General features: G+C 37.0%; 1 protein-coding gene across 1 annotated transcript in view; it reads right to left on the bottom strand.

Moving 5' to 3' along the window:
- LOC139695189 (uncharacterized) overlaps positions 1–23,687 on the bottom strand; it is a 30,737-nt gene extending 7,050 nt beyond the window's left edge. The window contains exons 1-13 of the mRNA XM_071593859.1: positions 23,584–23,687; positions 23,274–23,336; positions 22,839–22,926; positions 22,537–22,751; positions 19,802–19,887; positions 17,832–17,941; positions 14,409–14,513; positions 14,015–14,259; positions 7,918–8,034; positions 6,120–6,217; positions 4,397–4,521; positions 567–689; positions 210–355 (exon numbers count right to left, since the gene is read on the bottom strand). Of these exons, the coding sequence (XP_071449960.1) occupies positions 210–355; positions 567–689; positions 4,397–4,521; positions 6,120–6,217; positions 7,918–8,034; positions 14,015–14,259; positions 14,409–14,513; positions 17,832–17,941; positions 19,802–19,887; positions 22,537–22,751; positions 22,839–22,926; positions 23,274–23,336; positions 23,584–23,679 (1,617 nt within the window). The 5' untranslated portion in view covers positions 23,680–23,687. The remainder of the gene's footprint in view (positions 1–209; positions 356–566; positions 690–4,396; positions 4,522–6,119; positions 6,218–7,917; positions 8,035–14,014; positions 14,260–14,408; positions 14,514–17,831; positions 17,942–19,801; positions 19,888–22,536; positions 22,752–22,838; positions 22,927–23,273; positions 23,337–23,583) is intronic.

The raw sequence follows: 23,687 nt of genomic DNA, 5'->3' as shown, positions 1-23,687 counted from the left end.
TTAACTTAGATGACAAATACAGAGTACGGCAACGCAAGTTCCTTTTTTCAAACGAAAATGATTTCAAAAAAGGGAGTTCCGTTGCCGCACCCTGTATAAGGAAGCAAAGTGGACATGGAAATGACAGATTTGAAGGCAAAGAGTGCAGAATTAAAGAAAGATATTCACCTGACAATCTATCACAATATCCAAAGCTGGCATATACATACCTGCTTTATATTATGTCTAACTATATGCTGAATCATTTGACTTGTCCTTTTTGGATGAGGGATGGTTGATGAAACAGAACCATTTCTTTCAGGTGCAATAGTGCGGCTGACTTTGGCATTGTTCCTGCTTGGATTTGCAGCCTTGTCTACAAAAGCAAACAAAATTTAACTCCTTTTAAGTTTAGAAACTAAATAGCTGGCAGATAGTGATATTCATGATCATAAATTAAATTAAAACTAAATAACCCAGGACTCATTTACAGAATGCTTCTCAAAGAAATGATAAATCACAAATTAGACACATCATAAAAATTTCCGATATTCAATCAAATTAGAAGCATAGATTATTATTATTACCGCCAAAAGAATCACGCCTTTTCAAATTCCTGGAATTGGTTGCTGCCGTTTTGACTGGAAATGCACCTCTTTTTAAGTATTCCTTCCACCTCATAGGAAAACCATGACTGAATAATTTCATTTCTGAAAAATGAAAGCAATCATCCATTACATGCAAACACTGGCATAAACCATATTGGTTAAAAAGTTTTTTTCAAGAAGTAATCACCGTAGGGTGAGTAAAATTAATTATCACAGCATAGAAAAAATATCTAAAAAAAATAAGTATTTTCTTAAGTTTTCAAAAAGTTAACAGATGAATGAATGAATGCACACAAATGAAAAAGCGTTTTTGCATCACGGAACAGTAAAATAAGGTGCCAAACATGGACAAATGGTTTGAATAACATTATTAGAAAGCGCTAAACATGGGCTGGCTAAAATTTTCTGCAAATTTCTCACTGATATAGCATACAATCTCTCATTGATTGACAATTCTTAAAACCACATTAATGTCAATACTGAACATGAACCTTCACCAAGAACATAGCCTAGGTGACAAATTCACACTAAAAAAAGTGATATACAAACAAACACACTATGAGCTCTATATATACATGAGTGATTGACAGTTTCCCTCAGACCAAAACCCAAAAGGGCACAAAAGTATGATATGTCTCGTATAACAGGAACATGAATGAGATGTATTCAGCATTCTTTTTGGTGACTCTGCACATCAGTTTTTTTCAGTTTTAAGAGTCAAAGAACATATTCACTGGGCAAGAGTCAAGACTTCTGTGTGATCAGAAAATTTTTTTTTTCAACTTTTTCGACAGCATGCACTTACTATACTTGAATATCAAGATATTCCATTTGTTTTCCATGACATCATACACGTCAAAAGAATGTTTTTGATTGTTTTATTGGCCAGGTGATAAATAATGACAGCGGCATCAAAAATGACGGGGAATGTCTAGTAGCATATAGCATACTTTTTTGAGAGGGGAATTCATATTAACACATCTAAGTCTTTGGGACAATTTACTCCCTGAAAAAAGGGTTCTTGAAGAGTTCTGACCCCACAGCCTTGTTTATTTTCATTTCAAAAGTCACTATCTTGTTACCAAGTATGTCATAAGCTAGCAATACAAGTCATATAATGACCTTATCCTTTTAAAATTTCTAGTTTATTTTAGAAGGATTTCCTTGTGTCAATGAATTTATAAACTGCAATCTGCAGTCACATGGCATTAATATGTCGCATTGTGGTTAGACCTTTCTGCACAGGTTTCTGGTGGAGTTCATAGGTTACTCAGAAATGGCACCACACATTAAGATGCATTTTTCTAGCTACGAGGATGGTCCCTTAAGTACCTGCCCTGATCTAGAAATGGCAGTAGTTGTTAGAAAAATATCATTGTATTTGAAAGCACACAATCTACAAAGCATACATTCAAGTTTGAACATACTATGTTGATTAGCATTTGTTTGGCAGCCATCAATAGTAAACATTTTCAGCAAATTTGTGAAAATGGAGAAAATTGGTCATCCTTATGTGATACAACACTTTTGTTTGAAAAGCCTCAGCCCAACCAATATAAAAGCTGAACTGGATTATGCTCTGGGTGAGTCTGCTCCTTCGTTTACAACAGTAAAATATAGGGCAGCAGAATTTAAACGAGGCCGTATGGGCTGGCAAGATGAGCATCGCATTGGTCGACCAAATGAGGTGATGACTCCAGAAAGGTGAAGAAAATCCACTAAAGGATACTTGGTGATTATCGACTGAAAATTCACAAGCTAGCAGACATAGTAGGCATTTCAATAAGTGCGGTACATCACATGTTGACTGAAAATTTGGACATGAGAAAGCTGTGTACAAGATATGTGCCACGTTTGCTCACACTCGAACAAAACCAGTGTCGTGAAGATGTTTCAATTGAGTGTTTAGTAAAGTTTTACCGCAACAAAGCACAATTTTTACACTGTTTCATAACCAAAGATGAAACATGGGTCCATCACTTCACACCCAAGACAAAATAACAATCGAAACAATGGATTGAAAAGGGAGAACCACCTCCAAAGAAGGCGAATACAGTTTCATCTGCAGGCAGGGTAAAGGTGTCAGTTTTTTGGATGCACGTGGGATAATTTTCATCGACTACCATGAAAAAGGAATAACTATTAATGACAAATATTATGCAAACCTATTGCAGCATTTGAGCAAAGAAATCAAGCAAAAGCGGCCGCATTTGGCTAAGAAGAAAGGTGCTGTTTCATCAAGACAATGCACCAGCTCACATCTGTTACTGCAATAGCCAAAATTCATGAATTAAAGTTTGAATTGCTACCTCATGCACACCATTTGCCAGATTTAGCATCCTCGGATGATTTTCTGTTCACAAACTAGGAAAAATGGCTCGATGGTCAAAGATTTTCCACAATGAAGAAGTGATGCCCCCAGTTAATGGCTATTTTGAGGAGTAGGACAGTTCTTATTATAAAAAGGGTATCGAACTCAATGAACATTGCTGGGAAAAGTGTATAGAGCTGAAAGGAGATTAAGTTGAAAAATAAATATATTTTTTTCCAAAATGTTTGTTTTTTCTTCTTTGGGTCTGGTACTTCTGGCATTGCCCTTGTTTTGTATCTATGCACTGAGGATATTAAGAATTTGAAAATCGAATTAAAATCAATGGGTTGTAGGAAATGAGTAGGGTGTTGGGAATTAAATATCAAAGCAAATGAATTTGTCAAAGATTAAAATATGACACAAAGGAGTTAGCAATGAAAATATGAGTTCTGGAAGATCGAGTTAAGAAAGACAACTTTTCCTATGACACCGAAAGTCAAAACTCCACAAACATTACCCTAAAAAGATGGTATACTGTTTTCATATCAGAAACCATAGCAGTTTCTTACAACTCCACACCCAAATTCTCTCTGTTGCAGAATGTACGTAAACATCTAGTATGGACTTATCAATTAGTTTTAGCCATGACATGTCAATGTATTAAGTAATTCTCAATACATATATGTACGAGATACATGATAAATCAATTTTGATTAAATTCACATTTTTTTAAATTAGTTACATTTCTTCCGGCTTTAAGTACTCAATGACTGGAACATTAAATGTCTAACCACCATGTTCTGTTTAGGGCGATCTCAAAAGGAGGAGTTTTCTGTAACTTTTTGCAAAATTCTCAAAACAAAAGAAGAACATGGCAACTAACTGTGTTGAATATCATTCAAAAAATATGTAGTATTAGGCCACGTTTTTCTAATCACATTTTTCTCATTTTACAAGGAAATGTTTTGAGTCAAACAGACATCAGTGGAAGGTTTACTGTAATATTACAATATAATTACCATTGAATCGCAGCTCCCAACTAATTAACACAGCAAAATGTATGTTTACCATAATGATATGGTGAGAAAGAATGAAATTTAGTTGTTTAAGTGCAATAAACTAGATACATGGCTTTGCAATTAAATCAATCAAAGTATATTTTGCCTCCCATGCCAAGCCTATCGCTGGAGGATAAGATACAAATTTGTTCCTCAAGATTTCACAGTATCTTATATTTCACTGTATTTCAATTGTTAAAATTGAAAACATCTTTAATGAAGGAAATTACCTTCCTTGTTAAACATAAAATGCCATTTATATCTAAACCACACCACTACTTGGTATCATATACAGTTGAAAAATGAATAAAAATAAATACATAGGACCCACAAGATCAGCTACTATCCCAATTCACTAATATTTCTAGGATAATCATGTCGGCGAAAAATTATTTCTCAAAAAATTGTGCTGAGACACACTTAACAAACAAGTTACCAACCTGATGAATGTGCAGGCCCAAGAAGGCGGTAGATCTCTCCATCGGCTGTCTCAACAAGATCAGGTTGCAGTCTACGTATCACACTGGATGATACAAAATTTCTATCTAAAATGCAATGGCTATCACTGTGGGAGAGAAAAATATTTTCAGCACAATATAAAACAAACCAATAAATACATCTTCCAACGGACAGTACAAACATATACTCCATTAATTGAAAAGGCAGAAGAAGTCCAACAATGAAACTTCCTTGAAAATGAAGGTTAATTGGAGAATCCCGATCCAAAACACTTTTGGACAGAGAAATAGAACCACCTAGATACAAAACTGTTAATAAACTGGAAACATGAAACTCAATTTCAAACAATTTGGAAACCTAGAGAATAATTTTAGGGTTGTAGAAGGGAGGGAATATTTACATGTGTGCATATATCCCCATTAATAAGTCACCAGGTCAAGCATTAAACCTCTGAACTCATTTCTTAATGCTCACGTAAAATTGTAACAGCGACTGTAAACTTTTGACCCACTGTCACACATCACAAAAAGAGCAGCGGGTTCAAATTTCTGGCATAAAATAGGGTAAAAATAGGCAAAGTAACATGGGCTTATTACAATTTGGATATACTTTCCTGGAAATTTTTAAGATTAAAACTTTTTTTTACATTTCACTCAGAGATAAGTTTTCAATTCATTCGTTCAATAAGGAGCGACAATTAATCTTGCATTCTATCTACAGCTATTATACAGGGTCCATACAATAAGTATCGAGACTGGTTCCAAATATCAAAATTTATTGCAGTTAACATTACAATTCCTTAATAATCTTCAAAATACATTCCTCCTGCATCGATACACTTAGTTCAGTGCGTCTGCAACTCATCAAAAGTCCGTTTCCGGAGTAATGTTAAGAGCCTTTGTCATCGACACTTGAACCGCCTCGATCCAGTCGAACCATTATCCTTTGAGCTCTTTTTGAGCTACCCTTAGAGGTAATAACGTCATGAAAATCTTCATCTTCCAGGATGCAGTCCAAAATTTCTTGCAAAATTTCCACCCGAGACAGATTTTGTTCCTCGCTCAAGACTTTCTTCACCAGTTTTGCACGCACTTCCATCATTGCGAAATCCTCTGTTACACTAGTGTGGACAGATCTGACAAAGGATGGGCTCCTCACTGAGAAGGGCGATGGTTAAATGCCTGTCAGAGTCCAAAACTTTTTTCACTTTGGCAACCTGAGCATCGGTTCAAATGGTATCCGATGGGATCCATCGGGTATCCGATGCGGTGCTTGTTTTCGGCGAGCTCCCGGCTTTGCTTTAACATTTTCTGCCACTCAAAAACTTTGTGCGGCCTAAGGCATCATCCCCATAAGCTTGTTTAATGAGAACCACAAACAACCACACATCACAAAAATCCACCTCCTGTCTCAACGTATGCCCAGAGGCGACTGAACTAAAGTGCGTCGGAGTGGTGGGGGACCCCTCTACCGAGCCGACTGGTCGGACCCCCATCCACTGCTCTGTTGAGGTTACAGCTAACCAGTCACAATACTTACTGAACGGACACTTTATGTAAATTAAAAAAGTACATTATGCTCTATGCTGACAACTGAGCAGACTTTTCCTACATTGTAAAAATTTACCGCAAAATTGAGTTGCCTCATTATTTCTTTAAGTGTATAATTTTTTCAGCAGCAGTTTTTATTTTGATTGCAACTCACCTCACAAGGTTGCCCACCAACACCAGTTCACCTGTTGCTTCAACATGCTCGGCACCCCATCTTTTCAAACAGTTTAAATCCACAGACATGTCTGAATTCTGCTAAACAAAAATTCAAGAAGACCAAAATGATCAAAAATCTGATTATTGCAAAACATGCATACATAATCATACTAAGACCATTACGTGAAAATTTTATCAGCACAAAACACATGAAACACGATTAAATAATTCCAAATCACCATCACAATAACTAATTAAATCACTACTGGACTAGACTACAGCACAAATACTATGTTGGAAAAGGAAATTCTGTTAATCAAATAGGAGAAAAAAGCCACTAAACCAAAGAGACACATTCAGAAAAAGAAATGACATATACAGACATTTTTTTGATGCACAAGGATGGATTGAATCAATTTTGGTGGAGTTCAGAGCAGGTATTAATTTACTAAATCCCTCTAAATAAATCCCTCTATTAATCCCTCTGCCTCAAAATGAATACTTTTCTCATTGCTACATCACTATTGTTTTTGTCTACCATTTTTATTTTACCCAAATAGTTTCTTATCTCAGTTTAATGTTTAATCTTTGAATTATCTTCACCCTAATTCTGAGTTCATGGTAATCACCCATATTCTTATCTTCCCTATCCTTATCAACATCCTAACATTCTGTCCAGTTTTATGGTAGTATTCCTCTTCTGTATCTTCCTTCCTGTTCCCATCCACTCTGAAGGAAATCCAGTGATGAGAGCCATGCAGGCTTACCTTCTCTGCTGCCAGGGCCAACACTCAAACCTGTGGCCTAAGTCCCATTGTTACCGGGTTTCATTTTTATATTTGGTTCCACCATGATTACTTGGAATGATGCATTGAAATGGTATTTCATCACAGTCCTCAAGAGTAACTTTAATGTAACACTATCACTAAAATTGCAAAATTGCCACTGGGATCTTCACCATAGTGTAGCTGCTTCCCTGAGGAACAGATGCTCCACATAACCCTTTGTCACTCCCTCTTATCCTTTTGACTTACCTGGCATGGTTAACACTACCATGAGCAATTATCATTGCTATTGCCAGTGCAGCTTTATGGGCCATTAGAGAATTTAAGCCCTTCCACTACACTGTTATGGTCTATTGGGAAGGAGATATGTGGATTTCCGGAGTCTTTGAAAACTGGTTTCATACTTTTTTTGTGGCTCATCCCTCATCCTTCTGTGTGCCAATGGTATTACTGAAGTTCGCCCAAAATCAGTTTCAGTTTTTGATAGGGTCTGCACCAGCAGTTTATAGTAAACATTAACTGATCTCACAATTAAAATGCATACCGTTCTTATGGGAAATACCAGATTCCCATGTCTTTCTCCCCATTTGCATAATAAATTCCAGACCTTTTTCAAAAAATTTAGCTCTTTTCCCAAAATTTTGAAGTAGTAGTGTAATTCAAGACCATTTCTCCATTTACTGAATTGAATAGTCACCCTGACCCGCTGAGGCCACTTTCTTTCTTTAAGTAAATATTAACATCCCGATCATATGTAACTACTAAGCACCTCATGCAAATAAACTGTTGCATCTTGGATGCTGGAATTGGTCATTTTCAGTATTCCTAAAATATCTCATTATTCAGGAAGATTGTATTCATCATTTATGGAAGAACTGCCATGTCCACATTGTACCCTGCATGCCTCAAGGCGGTCATGCAACAAATTGGCTGTCAGGAACCAGTCATAGAGCAAACAAGAATGAATACAAAGCAAAGGGATACAAGGTTGAAGAGAAGAAGATAACCCACCTGACTTGCAGTACTGCCGTTCATGGACAAATCTGTTAAGGATCTCATTAGAACTCGATTTGAACATCTCCTTTCTATCGGGGAATTGGATTTCTTTCCTTCATTGTCCATTCGAACCTGGTAAATGAGAGGTAAATCATTATATAACTTAAAATAAAAATTGATGCAGCATAATTTGTTAATACATGGCAATGACAAAATCAAATTTTTGTTTACCATCTGCAAGGCTGATTATTCAGCATGAATATCACTTAGTTGATGGCGAATTGGTTGGATTAAATATTTTACTTCAAAGTGTTCAAATGAATGCTTGCAACAAGAAATCACCACATGAGTGTAAGAAAACTTATTAGACTCAGTTTTAAATATTTTATGTACTTGTTCACTAACACCATTCAATCACTATAACTTGCTTGACAATGTCATTGGCAGCCATTGTTACACCAGATTTGGAAATGGAATGACGTGAAAAATTCTTGAGGTAGCCATATTAGGTTTAGTGTTGAACCAATGACTAAATGCTTCCAGGTTCAAATCTATTTTACAAACCTGGTTATAGTTCTTCCTAGTTCACTTACCTATCAAAACAAACATTCAGGATGATTGCAATGGTACAAATTGAGTAGGTTCAGATGTGATGTGGTGGAAGTCGAACATAATGAATAACTGATTAAAGAACTTCGCCACTTGATAAAATTTTTTTTTATTTTACGACCGGGTTTCAATGTATTACATCATCATCAGGTGGTGATGTAATACAAAAACCCAGTCGTAAAATAAAAAAAATTTTTATTTAACAAATAAATGGAAGTACAGTTTAGACCATGCTCTGACTTAGGGCTCTTGAAGAGAGGGTGTAGGATGGAGCAAGAATCGATAACCTCATGATATAAGAAAGGTAGGATGTGGATTTCACAATTATCTGGTCAACGGGAACATTGACAATGATGAAATTTACAATCCTATATCACCACTTGCATGAATAAGCTCTATTGAAACTAAAGACAAATGGGTTCCCAATGACATGACAAATCTTTGATGTCTATGGCAAGTTACAATATCCTCATCTACGTCGTGTAAGAAACCCGATCAACCAAAAGGATAACTTGATAAGTTGAGGGTAGAGTTCATCATGGCTACTGAGCCCTATAGCACTTGACATTCAAATTTCAGAATGTATGGGGCTGGTTTCTTTCCCTCTGACATATGCAGTTTTGAAAGATCATATCGTACCTTATAAATCATGGCTTGAGTGAACATGAGGATATCCAAAGTAAATGAGAATAAATCTGGGCCCTTTAGTCTGTAGCCAAATGCACTACTCACTACAATATCATGCCGCAAAACACAATATAATGTGACTTAATTAACAGCAATAACATTTTACCCAAGAATATAGCAAAATAATACATGCACAGAAAATACGGCTATACTAGCCAAAATATGTACACCTAATGTTAGGATATCTAATGTCTACTTTTTTTCAGGACTAGAATTAGGTAACAGTCATTTTTAGTTATTCATCGGAGCCTTCATGATGCTTAACTGTATTTTCAACATTCCCCGATAATATATTTTGGAAAAAATATTCCGAATTATTAGACTAAATTCAACAACACAACAAAGACAAAAAACCCTGTCGGAAGTCAGACTGAGATATATAAAGTATAGGTGAATAATACCAGCAATTTCACATAGGCATTTGCTTCAAGTGAAAAATTAACCACAGAAGAGTCTTCAATAATTTCTTATATAGATAATAATAATAATTTTATTTGTCCAGAGACTGCATCATACAAAAAAATTGTACACATAGTATAGGACACGTCAATATATACAATAATACACAATGTAAATACATATGCCTATTCTAAGTTTCATGTTCCATGAAATTCCTAATAGAATAGAACAAATTCCTTTGAAGAAAAGCTCTCAATTTCCTTTTAAATAGATAAATGTTTGTGCTGGATTTCAGGTCCTCATTTAGCTTATTAAACATAAGGAGACCCATAGATTTAGGGCCTAGTGCGGTGGTTCTAGTTCTTACGTAAGTTCGGTGCAGATCATTTTTAGACCTGGTCCCATAGTGGTGAATACCACAATTTGTGTCATACATTGAAAGGTTTACAAAGGTGTACACCAGTAATACATAGATATAAATACATGGCAAAGGTAGAATGTTCAATTTATGGAATAATGGACGACAAGGAGCATTATGCTCTGCTTTGACAATTAGCCGTACGGCTCGCTTTTGAATTTTAAATATTGTGTCTGCAAGCGGAGAAGAACCCCAGAAAAGGATACTATATACTATACAGGAGTAGATATTTGCATAATATATTGACATGAGGACATCCATTGTTACGGTAAACCTGGTGCTTCTAATAAGGAAGCAAATGGTATTAATTTTTTTGCCCAGGTGACATATATGCTCCCACCAGGACAACCGCCCGTCTAGAACTATTCCTAGGAATTTTGCATGGGGCGCTTGGGGAATTAGTTTTCCACTTGATTCAATTGCAAAAGTGGCCATGTTTTTGTTTTTATTAGCAAAGTAAAGTAGTTGGGACTTTTCCACATTTAAATTCAGCTGATTCCTGCTACACCATGAGTTCAGATGTTGAACGGTTTGTTTAGCATTGTTTGTTAAACTTTGGACTGTAGAGGCAGTGAGTATGATACTGGTATCGTCTGCAAATAGGAGTGGATCATCCCTTTCGTTGGTTCTTATATTCTCAGGTAAGTCATTAATGTAGAGGAGAAACAGGATAGGACCCAGAACTGAACCCTGTGGGACACCTTGGCATACAACTTTACCAGGAGAGATGAATTTTTTTCCATCATTGAGCAAAACCACGTGCTGCTGACGGCCCTGAAGATATGAGACTAACCAGTCATGTGCATTGCCCCTATTGCCATATTTATGCATTTTTGCAATAGTAAATTCTTTTTATAGAGCGGGATAACTTTTGCAACTTTCAAAGGAGGTGGGAATATTCCTTGCAGCAGGGATTCATTTATAATATGTAACAGAGGTGTCCTGATCAGATGAAATGAGCGTTTAAGAACTGGGCTGGGAATCTCATCCAATCCTGAACTAAATTTATTTCGTAGATTCTGAAAAATATTTTTCAATTCTATGTCTGTGCAGGGGTAAAGAAATAAGGATTTGCAAGAGCTGGTAAAGCTTGGCTCCAATGGGTGAGCTGGATTTAGGGGGGCACTTGTTTTGGAGAAAAATTCATTTAAACTATTTGCTAGGATGCTGTAGTTGGAGATAGGATGGCCTTTGGGGTCATTGATATTGAGTTTGACTCTGTTTTCCTGCTCCCTTGGCTTCATTAATTATTTCCCATATGGCCTTAGTCTTATTTTCTGCCTGATCAAGTCTATAGTTGTTACACGACTTTTTAGCATCATTAAGCATTTTGCGGTATAATTTTTTCAAGATTTTAAATTGAACTACAGTTTCCTTGCACATCGAGGATTTACAGACCACAGCCATTTCTTTAAGATGAATCGACATCAGACGAATTTCATCAGTGATCCATTTTTTACGCATTGGCTTTGGCTTGACTTTAATTTGCAGATTAGGATAGGCTATATCAAAGTAAAATAGAAATTTGCTGTAGAATGCATCAAACTTGGTTTCTACAGTTTTTGCAGAAAAAACTGCATCCCAGGTTTCTGTATCTAACATTTGTGAGAAATTAATATTATTCATCTCTGAGAAGGAGCGGCAAGTAACTGTATAACATGGAAAAGAGAGGCCTATTTCTAGGCTTGTTAGTATGGGGTAGTGGTCTGAAATATCCGACAGAATCACTTCTGATTTGGCACAGTTGGTGTTGATGTTGGTTGCAATTACATCCAATAGGGATGCTGAGTGGTTAGTTACCCGAGTTGCTTCCTTATTGATCACCTGGAGATAATAGGACATAAATAAATTAAGTAAATCACTCTTGTTCTTTGAGTTAGTTAAAAAGTCACAGTTAAAGTCACCAGTAATGGCGAGGTTAACGTTAGGTGAGTTTTTGTGAATAATATCTATCAGACATTCAAGTTTGTGCAGAAAAGAAGTAAAACAGCCAGTTGGCGATCTGTACACAGTAACAATACACACTGGACCACTGTTGGTGTTGATCTTACATACAGAGCATTCGAAGTCACACTCTGCATTCAGACTTTTATAGGATCGGCTAAGGTCTTCAGTTCCTAGTGATTCTCTAACAAGGATGCCTACTCCACCATTTTTCTTGTTAGTTCGACAGAAAAAATCTGCAGCTACATAGCCACTGATTCTGAGAGTGCTTAATTCATTACATTTGAGCCAGTGCTCACAGAGAGTGATTATATGAGGGTCATATGAATTTAAAAGCACTTCTAGTTCTAGAGGTTTGTTCCTCAAACATTGAATATTGACATGAAGTATTCTAAGCTTCGGCTTAGAGCTACCGTTGCCCACTTGTTGTGATGATTCAGCCACATCTAGTCACGACGATTTAGGTTTCAGAGATCCTGTTACCGATCTTGTGACTATCATTTCCTGGATCTTGAGTTATGACACTGTTCTCAGTTGATGGGTCATTTGAAGAAAAGGAAGCAGCGTCCTTTTCTCCTTTAAACCTTTTCAATGGAAAGAATTTCCCAACCTTTACTCCCTGAGGCCAGGTTTCACTCTTAAACAAATCTTCTCACAGAGTAAGCGGAGCGTCCCCTTTGAAAGAACGATAGTTCTCACCAGTAAACAATCTTTCACACAGAAAGTCACCGTGCGGAAACTTTTTACGCAGATATTTGATAATATCATCAGTAGATGTACTTTTTTCTACACGTCCCACATATAGGAGGGACCGCCGGGGGACGCCGGAAAAGTTTGGTGTATCACTTGAACACGCACTACTGCCGAACACAACCTTGTGTTTACGTTTTTTGTTTTTCCCAGAGCTCACCTTTATATAACCTTCGTCGTCCGGACTATCTCCCACAGTTAATAGCTCAGTTGGCTGGACTGGTGGCAATGGGGGTGGAGATTCTACTGATCTCGAAACAGGATTTGTTGCACCGAGACTTGCGTTTACTTCTTCCACCTTAGCAATGACAACTTCGGGAAGAATAGCGGCGGCAGGTTGCTGAAATTTGATATCATCAACCTTCGCTAGCTTAGATGATTTGAAAGAGACTTTTTTCGGTTCGATGACGTCGGGTCGTCGCGAACTTTTTCAATTGTTTAACTCTTGCTTCAGCGTCGCAATATCAGCGGCCATGATGGACAAGGTGAACTTAGCCTCCCGACATGAAAAACACTTCCAAAAAATCTCGTGGCTGTCTATTAAGGCTTTTAATTGTATATCATTAAGGCCTGAGCATTTATCGTGAAATAAACATGGACAAAGGTCGCAATAGATGACTTTCTTCCTGCTTTCAAACGAGTTGTCGCAGGAGCTACACAAACGTGACGCCATAGCGTAAGCGTCCCGGATAATATATATATATATATATATATATATATATATAGAAAAGCATTATCCCCAACTACACATTTCATTAAAAGTAACACAAAATTAGGATTATCACAATGATTTTGACAGCATAAAATTATTGATTGGTCACACATTCATCAAACTAAATTTAGAAGTGCATTTAAAATCAAAGGCCATCCAATTTTTTTGCCAGGACATGAATAAAATGTTATTGACATTGAAGTATGCTGTATTCCTTTAGGAATGCCAAACTAAGATGGTTGCATTGTAAAGTGCATAGGGTTTTAATAGCCACTAATGGTGTTATGGATGTGGAAAACATGTTTCTGTGCACGACAATTCAATGAAGGCTAAATCTCACATGACAATAAGGCCAAGAAACTTCTGCAACTGATCAACAGGTTTCACTGTTGGGCAAAAGAAAGTTTGGCATAATCATTTTCAGGAGCCATGGAATCATGGCGTCACCATTGACAAAATGTACATGCCTACATGAGGAGATGATGTTGAAAAGTAACAAGGGTTTCAACTTATGGTTATGTAGTTTTACAAAAATAATTTGGACCTTAAAACTGTCCTATTATTTAACAGCTTAGAAAGTAGAACATAATCACCTTATCTGCATGTCGACCCCTCTCCATTACAGAGTGTGCTCTTGGTACCATGATATTTTTCTTACTCTGATTTCTAGTCAAATTATGTGGGGGCTGAGTGGGTGGTGGCATTTTAATCTCCTCATTATCCAAATATCTTTCAGGTGCTTTGTTGCTGGGAGCTCCTTCCTGATATATCACTTGATTCTGAACTCCTGCTGGGCCCTTTTTTGCCAACGCACCAATATTTTGCTGGATTTCCACCACTAAATAGAACACATGAGCAAATGAAAGTCCACAACATAGCCAGAGGATGTATCAGAAAGAAACTGTAATGACAATCTCTCTACATTTGAATCCCAGAGAATCTTGATGAAATGTTGACAAGAATTGGTAGTAAACTACATTCACTCACTTCTTTCTTTCTCCATCAGTGCAATCCATTCCTGCACAACCTCCTGCCAGTTGTCAGGAAATCCTAGCCGAAAATTTTCATACACAAATTCTGGTATATTCTCACCTGAAATATATATAAATAATTAATAACATTAAAACAAACTTTAACCAGCATTCCCCAAAATTTAGGGAAAATATGAAAAGCCTAATTTCACCGAGTTTTAATAAATCTTAACAACTTAATACTATAAAATCTTATTTCACAAGCCTCTGATCATATAAAACTTCCACAGAACCAATTCTAGCCCTGGTCCCACAACACTTCGTGAACCTCTTTAAACTACAAAATATTCATTGTGCTAAGTCGAAACCTAAACATGGCAATTTAATTCATCTACCAACAATGAAGTCTATAGAAAATTATATACATTAACGTTCCTTGAGTTACATTGGCATGATCTTGTCACTCTTGCAACAGTGGTCGAAGTGAATATACAGGGTCGCACCCAAAAGTGGTAGGACTGATTTTTTGACAAGAATTTTATTGACGATATACATACATCGACTTAATAATCTTCTAAGTATGCTCCTTGAGCTGCTACACACTTAGTATAACGTTGCTCCCATTCCCCATATGCCTCTGGAAATTTTCTTTGGGGATGCCGTTGATGACCCTCGTCGAAGCCTCTTGAACGGCCTTTATCGAGTCAAAACGTCATCCCTTGAGCTGTCTTTTCATCAGGGGGAAGAAGAAGTCCGGGGGCGCATTTCCGAAGAAGTGTTAGCCAATTTTCATCTCAGTGCAAATTGGCTAACACTTCTCCGGAAATGCGCACACGTGTTGCCTGTTGGTCGACACTCAGAATTTTCGGCACCATTTTGGCGCACACCTTGCGCATGGCCAAATCACGTGAAATAATACGTTGGACGTTGGATGCAGACAGACCCAACTGGTCTGCAATTTCTTTACTGGTTAAGCGTCAGTCTGTGTTCAGCAGTGTCCTCACTCGGTCCACATTCGTGTCGGTTCTTGCCATCGACGGCCGTCCGGAGCGATGGTCATCTTCAACGAGCTCCCTACCCTCTTTAAACAACTTGTGCCACTCAAATACTGTGGAACGGCTTAAGGCAGTGTCCCCATAAGCCTGCTTGATCATTTCGAGGGTCTCAGTTGCCGTCTTCCCGAGTTTCACACAAAACTTCACGGAATAACGTTGCTCTAAATCCAGATTCATTTTGTTTTTCTACGCGGACAAAAAACTTGCTTCACTAAAAACGGTGACCTCACTCAACGACAGCCCGCAGACGACTGAGGTTGGAGTCGGTCTGTTGCTAAGAGCCCCCTCCACCTTACCCTGCCAGGCAGACCCCCCTCCACCGCTCCGTTCGCACCAGAGAAAATCAGTCCTACCACTTTTGGGTGCGACCCTGTACAGATGATGGCCCAGAAGTATCTGGCCTGATAAAGAGATGGCAGTAGCTGTTAGAATAATTTCATTGTATTTGAAAGTACGCAAACTACAAAGCATTTGTTTCTAAATTGAAGATGCTACGTTGTTTCGTATATGTTTGGCAGCCAGCCAGTGAATGTTTCCAGTGAATTTGGGAAATGGAGGAAATTGGTCATTGTTATGTGATACAATACTTTTATTTGAAATGCCTCAGCCCAACCAATATAAAAGCTGAACTGGATTCTACTCTGGGTGTATCTGCACATTCGTTTACAACAGTGAAACATTGGGTAGCAGAGTTTAAAAGAGGCCATACGAGCTGTCAAGACAAGCATCGCATTGCTCAAACAAATAAGGTGATGATTCCAGAAACGGTGAATAAAATCCACAAAGTGATACTGGATGATCGTTGACTGAAAGTGCGTGAGCTAGCAGACATAGTAGGCATTTCAATAAGTGCGGTACATCACATGTTGACTGAAAATTTGGACATGAGAAAGCTGTGTACAAGATGGGTACCACGTTTGCTCACACTCGAACAAAACCAGTGTCGTGAAGATGTTTCAATTGAGTGTTTAGTAAAGTTTTACAGCAACATAGCACAATTTTGGCACTGTTTCATAACCATGGATGAAACATGGGACCATTACTTCACACCTGACCAAATAACAATCAAATCAATGGATTCAAAAGGGAGAACCGCCTCCAAAGAAGGCGAACAGTTTTATCTGCAGGCAAGGTAAAGGTGTCAGTTTTTTGGATGCACGTGGGATAATTTTCATTGACTACCATGAAAAAGGAATAACTATTAATGACAAATATTACGCAAACCTATTGCAGCATTTGAGCAAAGAAATCAAGCAAAAGCGGCCGCATTTGGCTAAGAAGAAAGGTGCTGTTTCATCAAGACAATGCACCAGCTCACATCTGTTACTGCAATAGCCAAAATTCATGAATTAAAGTTTGAATTGCTACCTCATGCACACCATTTGCCAGATTTAGCATCCTCGGATGATTTTCTGTTCGCAAACTAGGAAAAATGGCTCGGTGGTCAAAGATTTTCCAACAATGAGGAAGTGATGTCCGCAGTTAATGGCTATTTTGAGGAGCAGGACAGTTCTTATTATAAAGACGGTATTGAACTTATTGAACATTGCTGGAAAAAGTGCATGGACCTGAAAGGGGATTATGATGAAAAATAAATACTTTTTTTTCCAAAATGTTTGGGTTTTCTCAGTTGGGTCGGGCACCTTTCGGATTGCCTTTGTATACCGCAAATGCATTTCCATTTCAAACTGATCACCAAGCATATGAGTTTTCCAATTCAAGCTGATTTCCACTCGCTCCAGTAGTAATGGGAACAGCCTCAAATGGTCAAATGATTAAACAGCAGATTACCAGTACATGCTTCTCAAATAGCGAAAGTTCATTATAGCAGGTAATTACAGCTATAACTTCCAGGCAATATAGAGTTTTACTCCCAGACGTGAGTTACTGTTGCCATTATTCTTAAACCTATAGGAAAATTTCACCTTGAAGGACCTACCATCATTAGTGGGAATTTACCTTCTGCCTGTTGATAAAATTTGGCAACACTATGAGTTTGCTTTAAAGGTGGTTGGGTAGGGAGAATTGATGTCATTAGCCTTGCTTACTTGCGACCTGATGGTTATTTACTATGTGCAAATCTTTATGGCTCCAGAGTGAACTAGGTTATCTGGAATTATTCCTTCAGTTGATCTCAAAAAGCCTGCTGAGCTATCACTAACAATTTTGTTTAAAAGATGGAAAAATTTCATCTCAATTTCATTGCTCTGAAAATCATTCTGGCAATTCCAACTTTCTTATTTGCCGGTAACTATCCACTCAATTTATTTCAGAGCATAAATCCAGTCCTTTTCTCCTTCTAAACAAACAAGTGATCAAACACTTAAGTCAACACTTATACATGTTTTTGCAATCACGTTAATTTCACTTTCAGACATAAATACCTTCTGGACGACACATCTGCCCACTTATGTTATATGTGGTACCCGATGAAGTTTTCAACGTGGTGGGTCCTACTCTGACAGCTATCGGAGAGGTTTTCCAATGACCTTCACTGCAAAGCAAAAATAAATTAGAGATAGAAACTTCATGGAAGGGAGTATACATTACAACTCGCATTTTATACAAAAACAACCCTCTAAATGATATTAAAAGGTAAGCTCTATCAAGGTAAATTAAGTGAACAACATTTAGGCCGCACCATGCAAATATAAAATATAAACAGGTGATTGACTTGTCATTTGATGCATAGTAATTATTATCTGGTATGTGGCATGGTTTTACTGGATTCTGGAATCATTAGATGTACTACTACTATTATTTTGGATTGGGAATGTAATAAACCTAAGGCTAGATTTACATCAACTTAAAAATTGGACATAACAACCAAAAATAACTAAGAGATGAGTATAAACAATAATGGAGTAAATATGAGTCTTTGGCGAGTCGAGTATTATGCAAACATTATGCAACAACAAGTATTATGCAAACTTATTACAACATTTGAATGAAGAAATCAAGCAAAAGTGGCCACATTTGGCTAAGAAGAAAGTGTTGTTTCATCAAGACAATTCACCAGCTCAAAAATCCGTTATTGCAATTGCCAAAATACATTAATTAAAGTTTAAAATTGCTACCTCATGCATCCTGTTCACTAGATTTAGCCCCCTTGCATTATTGTCTGCTCATAAACTTGAAAAAATGGCTCGGTAGTCAAAGATTTTCCAAACATGAGGATGAGAGTGTATTATAAAAAATGTATCGAACTTATTGAACATTGCTGGGAAAAATGTACGGAGCTGAAAGGAGATTATGTTGAAAAATAAATAAATTGTTTTCCAAAATGTTTGTGATTTCTTTGTTGGGTCAGGTACCTCTGGGACCACCGTTGTATATTTGAAGGTAAAGCTTGAAACACACACAAATTTAAAATAATAATAATCATCGCTGGTGTTGCCAAGTCCCTAAAAGAGTGACTTTGTTCCCGACATACTTCACGTCGAGGATAAGGGACAAAAAAATGTAGGTGTAAAAAGTGCCTTGCCTGAAATTTGGTTAACAAAAACATCTATGTAAAATACTCGCCTGTTTTTAAAGTTTAATTGTCCATCAACTAAGTGTATTTGTAAACTGTCTTCCCCTTCCTCTCACTCATTCATAATCCTTTCCTTTATTCACGTTGTCTCTTCAACTCCCCTGTCAGCCACATCATTGTACACACCCACAAACCTACCCCCCTCCCCGATGCGGCCGTCTCATAACAATACTTCACCTTCTCTGCTAATCCCTTCCATTTCCCACTTCCCCTCATGGCAAGAGCATACACATTTCCTGGTCATGTAAGAGATTTCATACCTGATGTCGTCGCCTTTGAGTCAAAAGTGTTATCTTATAATTAAGCTTTCTGTGTGGATAAAAACCAAGTTTTCATTTTATTCAGCAGTGATAGTATGTGAAATTGATAATTTGAGGCTCTATTTTGAAATTTCATGATCACTGAAATTTAGACAATTCAGCTTTGAAATTTTGCTAATTCCTCCCCATTCTCCTGACCTAATCGTGACTTGCTTATTCCAAGAATCCACATAATCATTGTGGGGTCAGTGATTCAACAACACAAATGATGCAATTCAAGAAGGAGAATGGCTTTTTGACACACACTACCGAAGTTTACAATAACGGCCTTCAAAAGGTCATGGAATTCTGGGAGAAATGTACGACTCTGGAAGATGGCTACGTAGACTAGAATATTTTAATAATAATTAAAATTTACAATACCCCCTCTTACCTATTTTTCCCTTAGAAATATTTATCACAACTATTATATTTTTAATGTCAATTTGATTAGTAATATGTGATTCAAAAAATAAAAAGATATAACTGTAGAACATTATCACAAATAATTATATCTTACTTTAACAGCATTCCTTCCAGATGGACTCCTTTCTCACTCGGAGATATGTACCAATCCACAAGCAAATTTAATACTTGCTGATTGCTCTGGAGAAGAAACAAAATAGGATACAATAAGCAAAACATTGTACATAACCAAAAGCAATTAATATATCAAAGATTTGAAATGTTTTTAAGGCTTTACATACAAATATTTTAATGCCACAAGGATTCAATAGGTTGGGAAGTTCCTAGCAAAAACATCTTTCTAAATTGAATAAAATGAAGCTGGAATCCACAATAATAATTACACATAGATTCATTAACATCTTGAAAACGGGTAAGGAGTCCTAACGCCTGCACTATTTTTTAAAAAAACATTGATTTAAATGTTTGGCATAAGATTCTTAAGTATAGAAATCAATCATGGGGGTAAAACCACATAACAGCCAATCAGAATAATTACATACGGGCACATAGCATGTATAGCATATTGCTTACTGGGCCAAGCCAACCTGCTGATTAATCCCCAAATTTGGATCATACTGGCAAACAATATCCATTGAATGGTCAACAGTACATCCGTGCCAAATTGAAGGATCTTACATCTGATTATTCACTGTAGCACAAAAGAAAATGAGATGGATGGAAAAACCATGCAATCATATCTGGGACGCTTGGGTGGATACTCATTTTGAGGTTATGAAAAATTAAAGCATACAAAAACATACACTTTTCCTCAGTTCTAAGTACACACTCATCCTTTGCTATTTAATTCCTCCTAGAACCACTGGAGAGTTGAGTTTCTTAATTATTATCCCTTTCTCTATTTACATTTCTCATTTTGCAGCATTCTTAAATCTTTTTCGAGATAAACCCATTTTCTTCCACTGTTCATATCTTTCGTATTTCATTAACTGTCATCTGGTACTCCTCCCTGTTTACCCCAGCTGAGACTTCTACTTCCAATTTACTGATACACATTCCCTTCCTTATTCTCTTAAATTTAACAGTGTCCTTCATGACCTAAATTGTGACCTGAATCTGAATTAGCACCCAGGAAACTATGTGAGCTGATCACACTATTTTTAAATTTATCCCTAACCATAATATAATGTTACTGATATCACTCTGCATTTTTCCTGTGTACCAAAGTTGATTGCGATGTTTGAAACATGTGCTAGATAACAATTCTTCTTTGGCAAAATTATTTAATTGCTACCCACAGGCATTCCTTTCTCCAGAACCATACTCTTCCACATCACTTTCATCACCCTTTGCATACAGTCACATTTCTAAACCCCATCATCATCAGATGCTGTCTTCCAAATATTTAGGTATTCATCGTTATTTAACCCAATAGCAGAGCTCCGTGGGGCCCTGTAATCTGTAGGGCTGCGCACCATAATTTCTTAGTCCATGGAGAGGGTTGTGGTTCTCGAAATTAAAGGCATTTTAAAATTGTGCTCATTTTTTGAACAATTGACACAGCTAATGAACATTGCTAAATAACAGCACTTTTCTTCTAGATAATTTATTACTTATCAGGTTTCAATGGACTGCGTCATAATCAGGTACAGAATGAGTACAAATGCCATGTTATAATGATAATGCATTATAACCAGGAGAAAAGGGAGTAGAGGGAGGAGAGAAGGGGAAAGGTGGATTTGGGTGATGAAGGGTTGGAGAGGTTGCCATAAGAATGAATGAATAGCAAAATTCCAAGTTGCACAGACACCAGAGACTTAGTATTTGTGAACTTTTTGTGCCCCTTTCTTCTCCCTCAACTCCTCTTGCACCTAGTACAATGTGTATAAGATGGCGCTTGCATCCATCCTATAACTGAGGGTGATTAAGTACATGAAAACCAGGCATCAATATGTATTACTTTTGCAAAAATGCTATAATTTGGTTATTAGTTTCCAATTCCACAATACCATGCCTGATATTATTCAAGTTGTTCATACAGTACCCAAATTTCCGAGTTTGTTCATGCTTTGAATTAAAAAAACCATAGCGCTAGTTTAGTCACGATCTATTATGATGAACGAATTGCATTGCTCCAGACTCAATATTCATAGCCCAGTCACTTTTCCACAATACGAATATCTATTAGGAAAAGTGCTATTATTTGCTCATTATGCTAGAGGTGAATTTCTGACCACTGCTCATTTGACATGCAATGACCACATTATGATTACTGCACTCAGCACATTTTGTTTCCCATGGTTGGTCACTATTATGCATAACTGCACTGTAAATTATCACATAATTTAGGAGTCCAAAAAGCTTTTTTTCTTACTATTAGCAAAAAGGCATGTAGCATTCCATTGCCTCATATTTGTCTTCAGTGCAAAAGTTCTACATTCACACAAAGATGATGTTTTTAAACATCTCTGACCAGGCCAGAGCAAGTATATAGAAAAGCTACAGAAATTACATGGGGGAAACTTTTTCAATCTAAAACCAAAAGAAAACCACAAAAAAATAAATATACACTCCGGCAGCAAATTTGATTTGAATTAAAATCCCCTTCCAAACAGCCAGTTATGCTACTGCACCCAACCTGCTACATTTGATTAAATCATATATACCACAGAACTTGCAATGTGGGCTCCCCACCCACCTGTCAAGTCACAGTTTAGGCTGAGGTTCATAAGTGTGGTCACTAACAAGGGCAATAACTACATTTTCCGACGAATCAATGTGATCTTCTAATTACTAAGAAGCTTCAATGATCAAGTTTTGGATACTCACGTTAATGGACATCAGTTTTGGTTGAGCTGTTTCAACATTATGCAGGGCCAAATTCTGAACCTGAACACATCTTTGCACGCGAACCAATTGATTGCTAGCTGCGGGTGAGTGCCGAGTGGTAAGAACTTCCCTTTGGAGACATTCAACTTGAGTGTTCAATGGACGTTGAAGATTATCTGAATAAGTATTAACGTTTTCATTGTTTTGGCCAGTACCTAGATATGAAATAATATTATGAATACGAACCATGATGATAATCATATTAAATTTTGAGAAGAGTTTCGTAAAGATTGTTTACTTACCCCCAACAATTGCACCGGTCATTTGACAAGCAACCAACTTCCATAACTTCTTTTCAGCTTCATCGAGGCATTTTTCTGCGCAGGATAACTGAGAGCAATTGTTCATAACTTAAATAATTAATAAATTACAAAATAAATATAAATATTTCGTTTGAAATTGACTTTTTGACAAATCGACAAAACAATCAGAGGGAGACTTAATTAACACTTCCTTGGAGGAAAGTAAATGTTACATACCAAGGATTTGACAAATGAGGAATCAAATAACATTTTGTGGCTTGGTATTACAAACCACACAAGAAATAAATGCAAATTAGCAAACTATAGTTTAGCGTGTGATGATAAGGGACGATTTTGAATACAGCCCAGTTCAATTACGCCAATATTTAACAAAACGTGATAGCCAGAACAAAGTAAAAATCATAAAATACAAACCTCCTGCCTTGACACACTGGGGCAAATGTCGCCAACCGATTCCTCCCATTTATCTAAAACAAACTGAAAAAGAAAAATATCAGAATAAGAAACATGACATTCAAATTGACGTTAGCTAACTTCTTACAGAAAACTATGCTATTACAATAACATCGGATTAGTTGATTTAGCCACTAGAAGCTTCGACTGCGTCGACTAATAACTCAACGTAATTACGAATTTCTCTCAGACCCTTTCCGCTGAAACCTTACACTAAGTGTTAGTCCAAATACCGGTTTTAGTTAGTCGCAATAGCGATACTCTTACTTACCCCTATTTTTTGATGGAGAGACCTACATTTACGGAAAGCGTCCGAATCCTCGTATTCAGCAGGTCGCTTCAGAACCAAAGCTCGACGATCATCCATATTCAGAG

The sequence above is a fragment of the Hetaerina americana genome, unplaced genomic scaffold (assembly GCF_022747635.1).
Source record: "Hetaerina americana unplaced genomic scaffold, ioHetAmer1.1.p SCAF_6, whole genome shotgun sequence".
Classification (NCBI taxonomy): Eukaryota; Metazoa; Arthropoda; class Insecta; order Odonata; family Calopterygidae; genus Hetaerina; species Hetaerina americana.
The sequence above is the reverse complement of the archived record's forward strand: the minus strand, read 5'-3'. Positions and strand labels throughout refer to the sequence as shown.